Genomic DNA, 19583 nt, shown 5'->3' on the forward strand with positions numbered 1-19583 from the left:
AGGTAGGGTTGAGACAGGCCAGGTGGACTAATGGCAGACACGGTTACACCTTCACTTTAGAGGGGCCTCTTGGACAGCCATGGAGAGAATAGCAGAAAGGAGACAGTAGCTAGTTAGCAGGCTTTTCTGATGATTTAGGCAGATGATGACGCAATCCTGAGACTACAGATCTCAGGTGAGTGGTAGGTGCTGTGGCTGGTCCTAAAATGAACTCTGTGCTTTAGAAATGAGCTAGAAGGGAACCCATCTCCAGGGAAATAGAGGATGTAAAATATTAGCAAAATTTTCTTTGGTTTTCCATTTTATACCACATGGATCAATTTTGTGCTTAGTGACTATTTCAGATCTGCACATGGTAATAGGAGGTTTAAATAGCATTCTATTTTGCACAGTTGTGCATTAGCTGTTAGAAGGAATAGTACAGTTGGAATTCCTGTTTCCTTTCATCTTTATTTAATGTTGGGGGGTTCCAACTGTGCTTTCTCAAGTATTATTTATCTGTCTATGCATTTCCAACATGGCTGAGTTACCCTTCCTGCTAGGAAATTTCAAATGACTTAGAGTTATTGACCTTTTTTTATGTGTGTGTGATTTTCTTCCCTCACCCTTTTTCCTTCACCTGGAAAACAGAAGGCTAATTGTAGCTTGAAAAATGTATCATGGAGCGGAATCTTAGTGTTAATAAATATGGATGTTTGGTGACGTGCATGCAGATTATTTTACTGTAGCCTGGCTTCTAAAAACAATATGAAACTTAATGTTTAAATCAGCTAAGTGTGAAATGCTTTTTAAAAAATCGCCAACCACAGTCCTGTGTTTTGTGTTAATGCTTCCAGAAGTGGAGGAATTCCAGCAGGCAGAGAGTACACCCACAGCCGACTCTGATTATCTTGTGGTGGGACAGCAGCAGGTCCCCCGGAGCAGCAGCACCTCTGACATCACTGAGCCTTCTCAAGGTATGTGGGATCTTTAATGTTTGTCTGATCCACTGATTGATTTTGAAACAGGGTCTCTCTCTCTCTCTCCCTCTCCCCCTCACCCCCCACCCCAGAACTCAGTTTGTTGATGAAGCCGGCCTCAAACTTGCAAGTTTCCTCCTGCCTCTGCCTCCCAAGTACAAGGAGTAATTACCCTGGTGCTGACTGAGTCCTCAGTTACTAGTGAAAGCTATAGATGTGGGCTTGGGATAGGGGTAAGCTGCAGGTGGTGTTGCTTATTACATTTATTTAAATATCTGCTTCAAGGAAGAAGGGGTCTTGCATGTTATGTACGTGTTGTTAGTGTGGGTGCGTGTATATGTGCATATGTCTGGAGGCCAGAGGTTAACCTGAACTATCTTTCCTTGATGGCTTTCAACTTACTTATTTCTTTATTTATTTTGAAGCAGACCTTTTCGCTAGTGTGAAAGCTTACCTGTGAGCTCTAAGGAGCCTCTTACCTCCCCCTGCTCTGCCCCAGGTTGCAGCCCCATGCTGCCTCATCCAGCTTTTTACATGGCCTGGGGAATCTAAGCTCAGGTCCTGATGCTTGTGCAGCAGGCACTTTGCCATTGAGCCATCTCCCCAGCCCAGGTAGTCACCTTGTCATTTGACTGTAAGAATGTGACTTCTGGAAGTGAAACTCTTTCTATTTAACATATTTTTCTGATACACGCTCCTCAAGTTTGGCATGACTGGAAACTAGAGAGGAGTCTGAAGTGGCTGGAGAGGGAGAGACAGAGAGTTCCCAAAGTGAAGAAACCTTGTAGTAGGAAGCACGAGAGGCAGTGAGGGTCAGGCATTGGGAAGAGCTGAAGTGGGCACGAAGGCTGACCAGCTGTGTAAAAGTTTATTAGCAACTCGCAGGCTTCACTGAGGTCAGAAAAATCCCTGGAGCATGCATTGGGTTGGTCTAGCTTTCTGCAGCATCAGGGTGTGGAAGGGGAGGAGGGAGTCAGTTGTTACTGAAGCTGCAGACAGAGAGTAGTGTATCATATAGTGAAAAAACACTCTTCAGCGTGTACAGCGTCAGTAAATGTGCTGCCTTTAGTTCCATAGGTCAGCCACTTTATTTCCATGAATCAGTCAGAAAACATCCTGCCCTGTTTATCAACAGGTTATCCTGTGTCTTCTAATATCAGGGTCAGCAAACGAGGAGGGAAACTTTTCCTTAGAAACCCTCTTGAAATAAGAAATTATAGCAAAAAATAAAGCTGAGAAAAGATATTATCTGAAAATTTTCTACTCCTTAAAGGCTTTTGTGTGGATATGGCTATATACTTGGTGGTAGAATACTTGTCTAACATATAGGAGGCCACGAGTTTAATTCTGAGGACTACTAGGAGAAACAAAGAAAAAAATATCCCTTAAGTATTTGAGAGAACCCACCAGTTGCTTGAGGTTTTCCTATAAAAAGGGTTTTCAAATCCTTTCAGATTTTAACAAACTTCACCTGAGAGAAGAAAAGCTCCAGGATTCTAGTGCACAGTACAGTGTGCTTCCTTTCTGAAGAGCTCAGAAAGCATTGCTTGGTTTCTAACAGCGTCTCCATTAGCCCAGTCTGGCCTGGAACTTGCAGTACACTCCCTGGTCTCTGGGGGCTAGCTTACTGGCATGTACCACTATGCCTGGCCAAGAGGAGACAAGTACTCTGCCCATGTGGGTGTGTGTCATAGTACATATGCTGCTTAAGATGATTTCTGTATGTAGATTTCAAAACAGCATGTTATATAAGATAAACATGCATTATTTGCCAAGTAAAAATTTAAATTAAAGGACTATGATACTACTTTGATTTTCTGAATTTGATTTTGATGTTTTTCTAGAAACTGGTTCTATTCGTTAATTTCTTTCAAATTTAATGGCTGCAGATTGTTCTTCAGATGCTTTTATGATCTTTTCTTAAATCTTTGCTGGCTATGTGGCAGTATCCCCTTTTAAATTGTTGAAGCTGTTTTTGCTTTCTCGTGCTAGTCTTTCTATTCAGGCAACCCAGAGCTGTCCTGTTGTTCCCTTCCTGTTGCTTCACAGGCCAACTCAGGCAGATCTTTTGTCAGATGCCGTCCCCAAACCCACCTCCCCACGGTGATGTGTCATATGCCCCTGTCCAGCATAGTGGACTAAGTGCCCCTATGAGCCACAGTGAACAGTGTTGCATTTGCTCCAACTGAAGCTATCTGTGGGCTATAGACCAGGTCTCTGTGTAGATTGGGGCTGGAGATGCTGCAGACCCATAATTTATGAGTATAACCTATGATATCTAGATGCATGGTTTATCTATCTGTTTCTGCCTCTGCCAGTCTGCCTGCCTGCTTACCTGTCTGTCTGTTTGTCTCCTATTTTACCTTTCTAAACATTCATTTTATCATTTTTACTTCTATCTCTAGGTCAAAAGGTAGAAAACTCACAAAATTTGAGCTCTTCAGAACCCAGGTCTCTTCAAGAGAGTAAAGAACACGTGAAACGAGAACATGAAGGAATAACAGTAAGATTTCCTAGAGAAAATCTCTCTGTTGCTATCACCAAGCATAAATTATACCATGATAATGGATTTTTTGCTGATAGTTTTGATATTTTCCCATTTAGATTGATTATAGGTCCAAATAATCTTTAAGTCACTTAAGGTTGTACTTGCTTTCTATGTAAAATACAGTCATTCTACAAAAACGGGGGCAGGGAGGTTAGCATGAAATAGAATTTACTGACTGGTCTCATGTTGTACAGTTCACTTTGAGCAGGTGTACTTGCCTGTAAATTCTTCATTTTAGATTCCCTACCTGACACAGTATTCCTAAAGATTTTGTGTGTTTTTGTTTTATTTTGTAAAAAAAAAAGGCATTTATTAAAAAAACAAAATATAAAACATAAAGAAGAAATGGCCTATAACTCATTCTTTCAGATAAACCTCTGTTTGTGATTTAAAATAGTATATATTTATATAAAGCTTAGCTATAGAACAGACAAATTCCTTCCTTGCTCCCACCTCTTCGGAAGATAGCAGAGTTGAGTTCCTGTGTTTTTGGGTTTCAGAAAGACATACATCAGCTTTTCTGTATAGATCTTGCATTTCATAATCAAGCAGATCCAGATGAACCCATTCCTGCCCAGGCACCAGAACAGTTCTGGTTCTGTTGCTTTGGCCACCAGTTTTGTTTTGTTTTTCAGTCCTTTGCTTTTGCCTCCCTTCACAGTGGCATGGTGTTGGCTGTGTTTTACATACATTCACATGTATGTGGCTCCAAACAATATATTACTTAGTTTCTGAAGTTTCTGAAATCTCTGTGGGTACTGTTGTTTTTTTCACTCAGTTGTATGTCTGTAGAATATCCACATGGTATTTTGTAGTACTTGATTCATCCGAGTTTTCTCTGCTGTGTGATATTCCAGTATGAATATATCACTTATTTTTCCATTCTTCTGTTGATTCTTTCCAGTATTTTAGTTTTCTGAAAGATTTAGCCGTGGACTTTCTCAGACTTTCCTCAATATCTCTCCATGTTCAAATGTTTCTCTGTGTGACTGTCTAGCCGTAGACAAATAGATTATGCAAAGATTGTTCTCTACATGATAATGCTCCTTTCCCAAATGTTTGTAGCTGTCTTATCTCTATCAGCAATGTAAAGAGTCTCACCAGCACTGAAATTTTTGCAGGCCAACCACATGGAAATGGGATGTCTTATTTGAATTTCTTAGATTACTAATAAGGTTTAAAGTTTTCGTGTTGATTGTTTATATTTCATCTGTGAAATGAAAGTTGATGGCTTTTCTCATTTGCTTTCCTTTCTTTTACTTGTATTAGTTCTTTGTATAGTCTGAATAGTGACTGGCTACTGATTTTATTTTGATTATGTTTGTAACAGACATCTTCTCTGTGTGTGGCTGTTTTTCACTGTGGTGTCTTTGGTAAATACAAATCCTTCTTTTTCATAGTTTTATTATGGTAGAATTTTATGGATTAAGGGATTCTAGCTACTAAAGGATAAAGTACTCCCTTATTTTTATCCTATAAAATGATTCACTTTTGCTCCACGCTTTCAAGTCTTTTATTCACCTGGAGGTGGCTCTTGATTATGAAGGAGGGATGCTCCAACCCCTCTCCCAAATGTTTGTTAGAGGCCTCATTTCTCTCTCTATTATCTATTTTTGGTTTTTTGAGAAAGAGTTTCTCTGTGTAACAGCCATAGCTGTCCTGGAAATAACTTTGTAGACCAGGCTGATCTCGAACTCACAGATATCCACCTGCCTCTGCCTCCCGACTGCTGGGATTAAAGGCATGTGTGACCACCACCTAGCCTGAGGTCTTATCTATTAAATCTGTTTTTCCTTTATTTATCTGAAAGGCCCATCTCTGTCATATATTCTGTTTCCTGGACATATCAGCCTTGATTTTGCTCCTCAGGTGTTTTGTCTCTGAACAGAACCACAGCATCTTAACGACCACAGTTTGCTTCCTTCTCCTCCTCTCTGCCTCTTCTAATGGAAGGTAGTTTTTCTTTCTAGTACTCTTTGTCTTTCCTTGGTGCTGTTACGATGCCTTCTCTCCATCTTGTCTTGTTGTTTCTTGCTGGTCTTTGTCCTTGACTTTAAGTTTGACTGCTAGGTATAGATTTAATTTGGCATATGCATTTGCCCATTCTGGTATATGCTATGTCTGTGCATCTGTGGTTACTTTTCTTCTGTTCTTTTGGAGAAATCTTGTAATAATTCCTTCAAATAGTCACACTTTGATTCAATCTTCTCTTTTGTTCCAGAATTCTAGATAGAAGTAATACTAGACTTGCTTATCCTGCCCCCCATGTCTCCTAAGTTTCTTTCATATTGTCCATTCTCCTTGAACCTGTGGACATATTCTGGGTTGTTTCACCAATAAAAGCGTCCTCTGTCTTTCACCAGTTCAGTCAATCTGACATTAGGAGATAGCTTTGGAGATACTTCCTGTGAGTTTCAGAATGCAAGCAGAGTTTCCTATGGATCGCTTTCTCTACTTGGAGGAGGTTTGGGCTTTCAAGGTTCTGTTGAGGTGGGTTTTTTTACCTCACAAGTGTACTTTCGCTTCTAAGTTCAAATGTATTCTTTTAAGTATATCTTGTTATTTGGCCATTTTTATTATTTTCATATTTTACACCTTTAAAATGCTCACAAATCCTAATTCCACATTCTCTACCTGGTTTGCTGCAATCCTCTGGAGTCTAATTCTGTCTGGAGGTTTTTGCTGCTCTTATGGTGGTTTGTTCCCGAGTTGTTTGCTGATTCTTGTGGGTTACTCTTGTGGCTGATGGAATCTGTGAGAACCCTGACTGTCTAACTGATGAGGACTCTTCAGGACAGCATTTGCATTTTCATCTTCAAGGGATCAGGAAGTGCCACTGTGATCCTGCTTCTCAGTCCTTTGCCACTAGCAATGATAGCACTCACTGTACAATACGTCATTGGATTTCCCTGAGCTCTGTTCCTTCTGTTCTCCTAAGAGGACAGAGCATAGGGACCCTGAAGTTATGCTTCCTGTGAGCCCCAGTGTGCAAATGAAGTGTCATGAGTTTCTACACTTGGAGGGCATCTTGTCTCCCCAACATTGGAAGCAAAAACATTCTACTTTGTAGTTAAGGAAAGATGAGCCTATTTCTATTTGGGTCATTTGATATAAATCACTGTTTATTAAGGCTGTGTAGTAATTTTTCATATACCATGAATTTTGTAAATACTTTATTCATGATTCTTTATAGACAAGTAACTATAATTATACATTTTCTCCCTTTCTTTTTAATTGCTTTAAATGACTCCTGAATCTCGTGACTTTGGGATTGTATGTTTTTTTTGGTATATCCTAAAGCTTGAATTTGTATCTCATTCCTGACTATCTTCTCTGTCCTATCATTCGCCCCCCCCCCACACTTAATGAACATTGCCTTTTACTATTCAGCCTAAAGACATAAAAAAATTCTCAACATTTGTCCTTTCTACTTTTCTCTCTGCCTTCATTTGTCACTGTCATTCTCATGGTTCTGTGACAACCTTCTTTTGCTCACATGCTGTGGAAAGCTGCAGTCCTCCACTGCAGCATTCTTCTCTTTCCTTCCTTCCCTGCTCATTTACTGCTCTGGCAGTTCCCTTAGCAGCCCTCTCTTCCCGCACGCACCACAGGCACAAGTGCTGGAACTGCCCTTCTGGTTATGGGTTAAGCACACTTAGCTACTGTCCATAAGGTACAGTTGCTCATGCAGTCAGTGTTAGGTCCAGAGTTCTAAACCTCTTGTTACAGGCTCCCTGGCCACTGCTTCTTTAACAAAATCTGCGTTTCTCCTCTCTTTCCTTCTCCTCCTGGCTGTTCTGCATGGCCTGCTATAATCAGCTCCCTTTCCTGCACATAGAACTTGCTGATTACCAGTCCGTACTTCCTGCTTTGAGTTCCCTCCTGCCTTCCCTCTACCACTTCATGTCTGTTGCCTTCTTGAACCGCTCTCCTGTAACTGTCAACTGATTAAGGTAACACTTTATTTTACATACCTTTCGCAGACTTTATTTGCCTGTTTTACTTATGAACATTATTATTTTATTTTGTATAGTTTGTGTATGTTTTGTTCCTCCAAGAAAACTATAAATTGCTAGAAGATGCAGGTTGCCTCCTGTTCTTAATCCTTTGTGTTTAACATAAGGCCCCGTGTTTAACATAAGGCCCCGTGTTTACCAGCGCTCAGAAGTTTCTGTAGTATATTAACTAGGAAGGTTCTGAGCAGCCCTTTGGAAGTCTGGGTAGAGTACGTGTTTTTCCTGCCTAAACATTCACAGGGAGCTCAGGCCTCCTGCAGAATTTTGGGACTGTGTGTGCACTTGACTAGAGAAGCAAATAGAACTTCAAAATAAACCACTTCCACAGGATTTGGCATTCCTTCTTGGTATATCCATTCAGCTGTGTCAGTAGAAAATATGAACTGGAGTTTCAGATCTTGAGAAACATATAACTTAATTATACTAGCTGGTGAATGCATTCTTCAAAAGGAAAACACCATTCAGTGTTTCGTTACTATTATTGCTTCTTTTATTTAAAAATAGGCTAGGAACTTAAGAGTCGGGTAAAAGTTTCACCTTTCCGGTAATGAAAGCAGCATTTCTTTTTGTCTGAAGATCTTGGTTCGAAGGAGCAGCAGTCCTGCTGAGCTGGATCTGAAGGATGATTTACAGCAGACACAAGGAAGATGCAGGGAGAGACAGAAGAGTAAGTTCCAGGAAATGGGGTCTGCTCTTGCCTAGTGCAGAGTGGACCTGCTGTGGTTTCTTCTTTTCAAAATGGAGTGCTTGTCTTGTCAGTAAGGAGGGGGTGGTTGTAGAAAATTTTTATCCAGGAACTTCGAAGTCATGTAGTTAATTTAGTCAGTAGAACAGTTTCAGCCTATTATATATACCCAAGAGGCCTATCGCTCCATCCCTGGGCCTTTCCCCAGATAAGAGGAACAAGAGAGACTTAGGGGAGCAGACAGACCCATAAATAAAAGCTACCTTTCCCACAAAGTCCCCACAGGGAAGAAACACAAAGCTTCAGAGGTACGTTGAAGTCATTGGGCAAGTGTGTGAAAATAAAATCTGCCTGGAATCTTGAGATGTTATGAAGTCTGGACCCTGTGCTCTGTTCTTTTGTACTTAGAGGCCAGGTTTCCTCCTTGTCAGTGTGGCAGAGTGGGAGCAGTGTGGCAGGGGCACACCCACCTGGTGTGCTACCCACCCAGCTGTCCCTCGATGGTTTGCTGTACACCCAGCTGTCCCTCGATGGTGTGCTACACACCCGGCTGGCCCTCGGTGGTGTGCTACACACCCGGCTGGCCCTCGGTGGTGTGCTGCACACCCGGCTGGCCCTCGGTGGTGTGCTGCACACCCGGCTGGCCCTCGGTGGTGTGCTGCACACCCGGCTGGCCCTCAGTGGTGTGCTGCACACCCGGCTGGCCCTCGGTGGTGTGCTGCACACCCGGCTGGCCCTCGGTGGTGTGCTGCACACCCGGCTGGCCCTCGGTGGTGTGCTGCACACCCGGCTGGCCCTCAGTGGTTTGCTGTACACCCGGCTGTCCCTCAATGGTGTGCTACACACCCGGCTGGCCCTCGGTGGTGTGCTGCACACCCGGCTGGCCCTCGGTGGTGTGCTGCACACCCGGCTGGCCCTCGATGGTGTGTACTGCAGCTCCTCCCACACACTGCCTTCCCTCTTTGCTGCCTGTAGCTCTGGGGAGGATGTGCTGTGAGACCCAGCAGATGGATCATCTGCTTATTAAGACAATTCTCAGTTCTTGCAAATAGCTAGAGGACAGCAGTAGAGACAGTGCAGCTCAGGAGCTGTCAGCATTGTTAGGTAGTAGAACTGTCAGGCAGGCAGCTCTGCTGTCAGGCAGCAGAATGGTCTAGATTGCCTTGTGCACAATTAGATAAATAACTACTTAAGTCTTTAAATCTCTGCATGATTACCTTGTGACAAATGAGCAATTCTAGTGTTTAAAGGATAAGATTTGCAGTGCTGCAGATCTGTAGTAGTAGGACACCTCGTTCCAGAATCTGCCAGCATGATTCAGCCTGGGCTTACGTCTAAACATTGGGTTTGCAATAGCAGAGTAAATTTGCAGTGCTGTGAAGTCAGTTACCACCATATTCCTCCTGTTTATCTCCTCATGTCGTGGGTGGATCTTGATAGGACCTGGGACTTGGTGTAACTTTGAAACACAAGGAATAATTGAAGAAAGACATTGATAAGATTGCTGCATTATGAAGCCTTTTAATGCCCAGTCCTTGGAAGATGTATTTTTATTAAATAAGTGTTCAACGGGGACATTACTGAACCCTAACCAAGTTCTTCAGGTTCAGCCCAAACCTCTGAGCAAAGCCTGTCAGCTGTGCAAGTGTTGTTACTTCCATGGAGATAATTTTGAACCTTATCTTCATATAGCTGCAGTCTCAAACTTTGGTTGCTCTGTGTGCCAGGTGAAAGTACTGGTAGCGACACAGCTTTGGGCTCCAACACTGAGACAGAGCTACCCATGAGCCCATGGCAGACTTGTGATGAGGACCCAGAACTCAACACTCCCACAGATGCTGTGCCAGACTCTGATGCCCGCCACTGGTTACAACTGAGTCCTGCTGATGCTTCAAACTTAACAGGTAATTGTGTGTGAGAAGGATTACTGCTACAAATAGGAGGTGCCAGAGTTCCCTGCCTCGGACACCTGAACCCCTTAGCGGCGCAGTGGGAATGCCTCTTCCAACCACATTGGAGTTGCAGTTCCTGTCACCTGCTCATATTGCTTGTGAATTCTTAGAGTCTTGGATGGAATGAATTTTGAAATAAGGCAGATGTGAGAGGAAGCCTGCCTTGCTTATGACTAATGTCTCCTATGCTAAGAAATGATGGTACCCATCCCAAGGTCTTTGGAAACAGAAAATAATACTATTTTAGCTTATATGTGCTATACTTGTAGAATAAGAGGAATGGCTGTCTTATTATTTAATTTTTAATTATTATAAAATATTTGATACACATAATGTAAAATTTTGACATATATGTGTGATAATGGGTCATAGTTTTAAAATAAACAACAGTGGCCTGCTACTACTCAGAAGGGCATCCACATCAGTGAGATCTCTGTCTGCTCAAACCTGTCATCTTCTTACAGCATCCTGTAATGTTAGCCCCACTAAAATAATAATAGTTATTATTATTCGTGGAACTGTAATGTCAGTGTTTTATATGAATATGATCTTGACTTGCTTTTCCTGAATAAAGAAGTTATTAACTGAAGCACAAAAGCAAAATCTGAGTATAATTGTGCTTTAACTTCAGCATTGCAGGCAGAGACAGGCGGACCCTGGGAACTCGCTGGCCAGCCAGTCTAGCAGAAAAGGCAAGCTTTCTACTCAACAAAAGGCCCAGTTTTAAACACCAAAGTAGAGGTTGATATAGGAAGACACCCAACTTCTGGCTTCTTCATGCACGCACAAGGCACCTATACTCCCACGCATATACGCTCCCCCCACACTGCATATGCCTAAAGAAATAAGTGATCTAAGAATTCTCACTGGTTATGGTGGCATCCACTGTAATCCCAGCATTTAGGGTTTGAGCCAGGAAGCATATAAGAAATAAAAGCCCATTTTAAATGCTAAAAATCACTCAAAACTAAAAATAAAGGCTAAAGTTTTATTTTAAATAATTTTTAATCAAGTAAACTTTAATTTTCATTGTGATATAAAACCTAAGTTAGCTATAGTGTCTGTTATTTTTTGAAATCCTTTGTATTACAACATTAAGATGCCATACAACGAGCATAAATGATATTGGTAAAATTCTGCCAATACTGTGAACTTAAATAGGATTTAAGAATTCTAATTTTATATGGCAAGCAGACTAAATCTCTCTGTTTCTATTTTGTATGACACAGAGAAATCATGCCACCTGACTGGAAAATACCAGTAAGTGCCTGAGGTGGAACTGGCCTCCAATGCTGTGCAGTCCCTAACCCTCCCCACTGAATTATTTTACAGTTGTAAAACCCTTTGAATTACTGGAGAATTGTTAGCGCATTTATGAAATAAACAGCTTGTGTAGGTCTAGTATAGATGAGACCTCACCATGATGGTTCTATGGATCTAGTGATGAATCTCACTTGAATGTTTTTAAAGATGAACCAGATGTAATTATTTTTATTGAAAGGAAAGAAAATTGGATGAATGCTTCTTTTGTTTGTCCTTGGGAAAGATTAGTCTTGATCCCATTTCAGAGTATGCATCTGACTGCTTAGGGTAGTGAGCTGTGTAACTCTGTATGATGCACCATGCTGCGATTAACTCCTCCAAATACTTTGTTCTTTGAAATACTAACATGGAGAATCAGTACACACAGTTCAAGAGTTCATCCTTTCAGCTGTGGAAAGGACAAACTGTAATATGAAGAGGCTTAAGGATTATCACTGTTCTGAACTAAACTTTCTGTTCTTAAGGGAACAATTTCTGCATAAATGGAAAAAAAAGGAAACTCTTGTTAGCTGGGCTTTTAGGATACAGAATGTCATCTGATGGGGCTTGGGCATGTGGCTCAGAGGTAGCACTTGCCTAGCATGTGTGAGGCCTTGGAACTGATCACCAGTACTGCAGGAAACCAACAGAAAATGTTGTTGTTTCTCACCTGCCCACTATCAGTTGTTTAGAATGAAGTCAGGGCCCAGCTAATAGGTTACTTGCATATTCGCTTGCTGTTTAAATGTACTTGGGCTATGTTTAATCAGTTATATTAATGCATGTAAATAAAATGATAGTAATTAGGAGAAAGGTTTATTTCACTTGTCTCTGGACATAAGAGCCATAGAGGCAATCTTCCAGGTTCAATCAAGAGGCAGAGAAAGAAAATATGGGGAACAATCTCTGCTGTCTTTTCCATGGGGAAAGCAAGGCAAGGCAGGGTGAGCGGACTGCTGTAAGTGACCTCAGTGAACTCTAGAACATGTGACTATCTAGTTGCCTGGGACCTGGGCCTGGAGTAAGAAAGGCAAGAGTAGATGGACTTGAGTGAGCTTACATTGATTCATTTACGTATGAAAAAAACCATACTTTCTCTGGTGAGGAGTTTGGTATTTTTACAGTTAAGAAACAGTAGGAGGGACAGTTCCTCTCTAATTTGCAAGGTCCCAGCTGCCATAGCATTAAGAGTACAGAAAGTAAGAAGATTGCAATAATACACACATGAAGTCTGCTTAGAGAATAACTCATAAGTGAGATGTATCTGTGGCTCTGCTTCTACAGCATTGTTGCTGAGCTTATCCCTTATTTAGCAGAGGAACCTGCGATCTAGAAATACCTATTTAGATGCTGTGAGAAATAAGAAGATGAATGGGGCTGGAGAGATGGCTCATTGGATAAAAGCACTTGTCATGCAAGCATGAAGACAATAGTTGGATACCCACATGAAAACCAACCAGGTATAACAAGTAGTCATTTGTAATCCCAGTACTTAAGAGATAGGGATGAGGGATCCCCAGGATAAGCTGGCTGTCTAGATTAGCTAGAATTAGTGAGCTCTGGGTTCAGTGGGAGATTTTTTTTTCTCAATAAGTAAAGTGGAAAGTGATTGACAAAGACCATCAGTGTCTACTTCAGGAGCCACCTTCTGTGTATTCACACTCACACAGGTGCTTCAATACATGTAACCAATCCTACATACATATACACACCACACATATACATGTGAGAGAAAAATATGAATGAGTCATAGCTATTGATTTCTTAACAATTTGCTAACAAGACAAAAGATGCGTCCTGATTATCACAAATAACGTGATAAATGCCATGTAGTTTATGTAATGAAAGTTAGAATCTTAGGGATAGACAAATAGACTAAAAACAATGGGTATAAAGTTCAGAACTAATTCTTCACAGGCATGGAATCATGGTGTGTGATGGAGGCTCTTCCACACCTAGCAGGGGAAAATGTACTATTAAATGCGTCCCTGTGTGACAAATATTTATATATGGTGGGGTTAAAGAAATAGAGTCCCTACCTCACAACATGTTTGAAGTCAGTTCCGAAAGTATAGAATTTTTAAGTATGAAAAGGAAACTTTAAAAACACTTGGGAGAAAATGTCTTCTAAAAAATAGAGAGAGGAAGAAAAAACTCTATAATCTTGGGGTAGAGAGGGTTTCTCAAATGAGAAAGGAAAGAAGCAACAAAAAGCTAACTCAAAGTATCAATAGTTCAACCTAAGCAAAACTAAAATTTTTAAAATCAGAGAAGGTTTAAAAATTCCCTCACTAATTAGGACCCCAAAAGATAAAGCCCAACTTTAATGGTCATTCCTCACCAGGTTCCTATAAGGTTTAACTAAGATTTGATAAGAAACAGCCAGTGTCTTTCTTTGGGAGGGAGGGGCCAGAGTGTCTTCCTCTGATGAATTATGAGCTCCAAATGGGAAGACAGATTGTCTTTTATGTACACAGAGTCCTCCTGACTTCCTGGACAGGGTAGGTAAAAGATGCCCTCAGTAAATAGCCCAAATCAATGAACAAATATGCTTTAAGCCTTCATATTATTATTTAGCTAAAAGCATCAATTAAATTTTAACCTTAAATTTATCATATATAATGTAATTTCATATCTCTTTTATTTAATGTATTTATCACTGACCTACATCCCAATGTCTCTTAAAGGAAATGCTTTTAATTACAGTTATAGGTGTGAATTGAATATTGTTCCCCTACACTAAATTTGATTTTTAAAAACAGTTCATCAGTTTTCTGTCACCAGAAAATACATTTTTGGTATTTTGCCAGCCTCTGATATGCTTGTCCATCATGAAATATTGTAAAGGAAAATAATATTAAAGGTTACAGTAGCATGGGTAAATAGCCTTCTAGAGTTTTTAAATTGGGACTGAGCAATAATGAAAGTAGACAAGGAAAGAGAGGAGTGTCAGGCTGCCATGGAACAGAACACCAACTTGGACTCCAATCTCCTGATTCTTGAGGTGCTCACCTGGTTTTTCTGTCCCTACAATTAAGAAGTTGACTAGAGTCTGAGAAGCAATAGCTTTTGTTTTCAAAGAAAAAGGCTGTTTTTGTTTAAACTCTGCCACACCTACATAAAATTACAGCTGTATGAACTGACCCTTTGATCATAAGTCCCTATCTGCCAGTTAAAATCTGTTCATTATTTTCAAATTCCTAAATTTTACATTTGTTCATTATAATCATGTATGTATTTAAAGAAAGATGATAGCATTTACATATGTGTAAGAGTCCACAGTTTAGTAATTTTAAAGGTCTCTATAACATTTAGAAATAGTGAAACAAAAAGATCCTAGGCTACTAATGAAAATAAAGCAAATATTTGGTATTTTGGAGGTAAAAATGGACTTTTCTAAAATCTCTTAAATCCCCCTTTTTAGGCAAGCGTTCCTTCATTGAGGACCCATCTACATGTAAAATGTCAGCATCTCTTCTGGAACTCGTGCCACCAGCCGGAGAATTTTGGGCAAAAACACTTTAGCTCATTAAAATCTTCACAGTAATATTGAAAAAATGAACACAGTCCCTTGAAAGACTAAAGAGCTCAGCATATTTTGATAATGGGGGATATTGCCTACGATTTTAGTCTCTGAGGCAAGAATGGTTTCTGAATGCAAGGCAGATTTTTTATATAGATCCTAAAATACTGAGGGTGTTGGTTGGTGGTGGCACAGCAGTGCAGGGGTGAGTGAGTACCCAGCCTTCATGCACGCTGAGTTCTCACTCCAGCAAAGCCGCAGTGCCACTGGGATGCTGGGGCTAATCTCACTTCGTATGACTGCTTTCTTAAAGTTGGGGTAGTGGAATGAAGCAAAGCCATGAACTCCTAATTTTCTTACTCCTCCCCACCAAGGACTTGTAGCGAAATGGCAATCTTACTCATGTCAGTTCATAAGCATTCTTTAAAGCTTCCCCATGGCCTTGCAGACTGGCAGCTGCTTGGTGTTGTGCTTGATTTTCAGGAGTCTCTTTTGAGGCTTTAAAAGTCAGAAAATGAAGAGGACCCACAAGTAGACTTTACCCTCTGTGCCTTTGGGTTTTCAGACATGGCTTGCTGGAATTTTGGTTTTGATGTCTGTCTGTACATGTCATTGTGTCTTCTCAAAGGAGTATATGGTGATTCTTTGGAAGGAATAGACTCATTTTCCTCTCAGAAGCATCAGCACTCCTACAGACAGCCTTTCCAAAAAACTGTCATCCTTACCGAATCTGTTGTTTCAGTGTCTGGGAGCTTTCCATCAATAGCATAAAACCTCTTGGACCCATCTTGGACCTGCCTTCTCTTTTTTAGACTCATTCCTCTGGCTCCTTGCTGGCCCTCTTAGGCCTCTCCTCAGGTTCCTCAGATACATCAGAGATAGATCAGAGTTATTCTTCATTTTCTTAGATGATGCCTTAAAAATGCAAAAATCAGTTCATTTTTCTTTGTCTGGGGTAAATGTTAGAATATTTTTGGAATAATTATGTAAATAAGAAATGAAAATGTATGACAACAGAGAGAAAATACTGATGGCAAAAATGGAAAAATTCAGTAAAAATCTCACCAAAGACTCAAAAAGAGAAGCAGAGCAAAGGTGACAGAAAGCATAAAGATTTAGAAATAAGTCAACCGCATTTACTACCATAATCAATATAATGAGTTCTCTAAAGGAGAGAAGACTACTGCTATAATTCTATGTGGCCAGCTGGATAAAATTTAAAGCAGAAATTATCCGCAGTTACAATAATTCCACATTTATGCGAACTTCTCAGCCTCCAGGTAAGTGAAACAAAATTTGAGGAGGAATCCCCCCAAACCAGAAACAACAATAAGAACAAAAATGAGAAATGACTGATAAAACCATACTCATAGGGAGAAATGTCTTAATATAAACTTCCATTAATTATTAATTGATATTTTAAGCAAAAACAAATGATAATAAGAATAAAGGAAACATGATACAGTTAGTTTAGTTGAGTGGACATGAACACACGTGATGTGGGATGCCCCTCTGTATGCTGTGAATACCATTGGTTAATAAAGAAGCTGTTTTGGGCCTGTGTAGGGTAGGGCAGAACTGGGAGGAGAAGTAAACTGACTGCTGGGAGAAAGAGGGCGGAGTCAAAAAGAAGCTATGGAACCGCTGCCAGAGACAGATAAGCTGGAACCTTGCTGGTAGGCCATGAGCTTTGTGGTAAAATATAAAATACTGGAGATGGGTTAATACTAGATTTAAAAGCTAGCGAGCAATACATTTAAGTGATTGGCCAAGAAGTGATTTAAATAATAGTTTCTGTGTGATTATTTTGGGCGGCTGGGCGGCCAGTTAAACACACAAGCGGCTTCTTACAACACATACATATATATGTATTTGTGCAGATGTGTTTATCTTTGAATTTAACAGCTAAGATACACTTAGAAATCACACTGAACATTAATAAGTTGGCCACTTTGTCTCAACAGAGATGCCTGTTTTGTTTCATAGCACCTTCTGTGATTTTGAGAGAATTTCTTTTCAATAGAATAACAGACCAATTTAAAGAGGAAAATGAGATACTAAAAAACCATACTTCAAATAAAACAGTACATATTGCAATCTCTAGAATGTAGCCAAACTCTTTTATGGGGACAAAATATACCCTACTGTCTATGTGTATAGTAAGTGAAATAGAACATGTGTGTCCTATTCCAAAATTAAAGTGAAAGAGTAAAACTGTAGAACATGAACTAAAATGGTAGTAAATCTTGGGAGGTTACGTGAGTGTACTAGAAAGTGAAACAGAACAAAACCAAACAAAAGATTATAAACATTAACAAAGCTAGATGAACAGGTTAAGATTGACCAAAGAATCAGTATGTGAGAAAACACAAGTATATGGACAATATGATGATTTAAAATAATAGCAGATGTAATTGAGTAAACTTAAAAAAGCAAGGGAGAATCTCTAGCTTTAGTTAATTGCAAATGAAGACACTTTCTTTTCCAACTTTTTCTGTAGAATGAGAAAGAAAGCTCTCTTCTGTCTTTCTGCCTACCTTGTGCTACTTTGAGAATAAATGCAGACAAAAATCAGTATGATAAAAGTGAAGTTAGAGACCATCACAGTCAAAAGCATATACGCAAAAGTCCTAAATAAAACATTAATAAGGGCAATAAAAACAATAGAAAATATACATCAAAAGAGAAGTCCCTGAGTGCCCCCCCCCATAAAAAGTCTTAGTTCTGCTCCCTGTTGCAGTGATTAAAATAACCTGACAAAAACAACTTTGGAAGCAATTTATCTTAGTTCACAGTTTCAAGATACAGTCCCTCATAGTAGCAAAGTGAAGGCAGCAGGAACATCACACTACACATACCCACAGTCAAAAGCAGAGAGCAATAATACATTAATGCATGAACGCCCAAGCTCAGGCCACTTTCCCCTTGTACTGTACAGGACCCAAACATCAGAAATGGTGCCATCTACAATGAATGGGTCTTCCAACCCCAATTACTATAATTAAGACAATCCCAACAGATACGCCCACAGGCCAATCCAGTTTAGTCGGGCCCTCTTTGAGACCTCCCAAGTGGTTCTAGACTGTATAAAGTTGACCTTTAAAAACCAACTCTTAGAAATACTCCCTGTGAGATCCCAACTGAGGAACAGTCTATGAAGTATCTGACCAGAACTCCTCAGAACTCTGAAGGTTGTCAACATGTGAAAAGCCTAAGAAATGGTTACAATCTAGTGAAGACTTTAGAGATACACATATTGTTCCTAATGACCATTATAGTTGCAACAGGAGGAAAAATTAAGGAACTCTATAGGATGCAGAGGTGGCTCAGTGGGTGAAGTGCTTCCTGTGCAAGTATGAGGGCCTGATTTGAAATCCCAGAATCTGCATATGAGTCTGATGTGGTGGGGTGTATCTGTAATTCCTGTGCTCCTGTGAGGAGAAGGGAGGTGGAGACAGACACAACAGTGAACAGAAGACCCTGCCTCATGCAAGGTAGAAGGCAAGGGCCAATTTTCCAAAGTCGTACTCTAAATCCATGTACATATGTGGCCGGGGCATATGTGTGCCTACGCGCACGCGCGCGCGCACATACACACACACACAAACACACACACACACACCCCTTTTTTTAAATTTGTAAATAAAGTTTGGCCTTTAATACTGTTTTAGTACTGGCTTGTTAGTTGTAATAAATATCCTAATGTGAGAAGCTGATAAGAGGGTAACTAAACAGGGTAACTAGTGTAGAGTATTTGGAGATTATCTTTACCTTACTTACAGTTTTTTCAAAAATCTCCAACAGTTTTAAAATAAAATGCCTATCTTTTAAATAATAACACGAGGAGCAAATTATTAAATAAAAATGTATTAAAACTGAACAAGAAATTAGGGGCCAGAGAGATGGCTCAAAGAGCACATGCTATTCTTGAGGACCCTGGCACCATTCCCAGCATCCACATGGTGATTCACAGCCATTTGTGACTCCAGTCCCAGGGGTTCCAGTGTCTTCGTCTGACCTCAGGAGCACCAGGTGTGCATGTGATGGGCATGCAGGCGGGCAAAATACTCATATGACTAAAATAAATCTTGAAAATTTTAAAATAAGAAAATTAAATAAGTACCCTTTACAGATTAGGTAAAGCTGGGTGTGGTGGTTCATGCCTTTAATCCCAACATTCAAGAGGCTGAAGCAGATGGAGCTGTGTGAATCCGAGGCCTGCCAGGTCTACACAGTAAGTTCTAGGACAGCTAGCATTACACAGTGAGAACCTTAAAACAAAAAACAAGGTAAAGAAATGAATAAAAAGGATATTTAAAAATCCTAATTGAACTTTTATATCTAGTTGACTATAGTCGTAAAAAATTATAGATAGCTCCACTTGTTCCCTCAAGTCCTTCCTAAGCCACACTGAAAGGACAATTAAATGAGCCATAGCTCCACAGGGCACAGATAGCAGGGGGAGATAATAACAGCTAATTTCTAGAGATAGCAAAGAAGATGGGACATACTAGTTGAAATGGCATTGTCTCATGTCAGGGGCCCTAACAGCTGAGAAGGAGCCTGGCTGAAATCATAGCAGCTTCTCTGAGAGTTGG

At 40.3% G+C, this 19583-nt stretch overlaps 1 protein-coding gene across 3 annotated transcripts in view; it reads left to right on the forward strand.

Annotated features, from left to right (window-relative positions):
• Positions 1–19583, forward strand: part of Ralgapa2 (Ral GTPase activating protein catalytic subunit alpha 2) — a 273816-nt gene that overhangs the window by 104985 nt on the left and 149248 nt on the right. For all 3 annotated transcript variants that reach the window (XM_041670313.1, XM_041670314.1, XM_041670315.1), the window contains 4 exons: positions 837–956; positions 3365–3462; positions 8100–8190; positions 9936–10112. In XM_041670313.1, coding sequence (XP_041526247.1) covers positions 837–956; positions 3365–3462; positions 8100–8190; positions 9936–10112 — 486 coding nt within the window. The remainder of the gene's footprint in view (positions 1–836; positions 957–3364; positions 3463–8099; positions 8191–9935; positions 10113–19583) is intronic.

Source organism: Microtus oregoni, unplaced genomic scaffold (genome assembly GCF_018167655.1).
Source record: "Microtus oregoni isolate MIOR12 unplaced genomic scaffold, Mior012 000020F_ref0000438, whole genome shotgun sequence".
In the NCBI taxonomy this organism is placed as follows: domain Eukaryota; kingdom Metazoa; phylum Chordata; class Mammalia; order Rodentia; family Cricetidae; genus Microtus; species Microtus oregoni.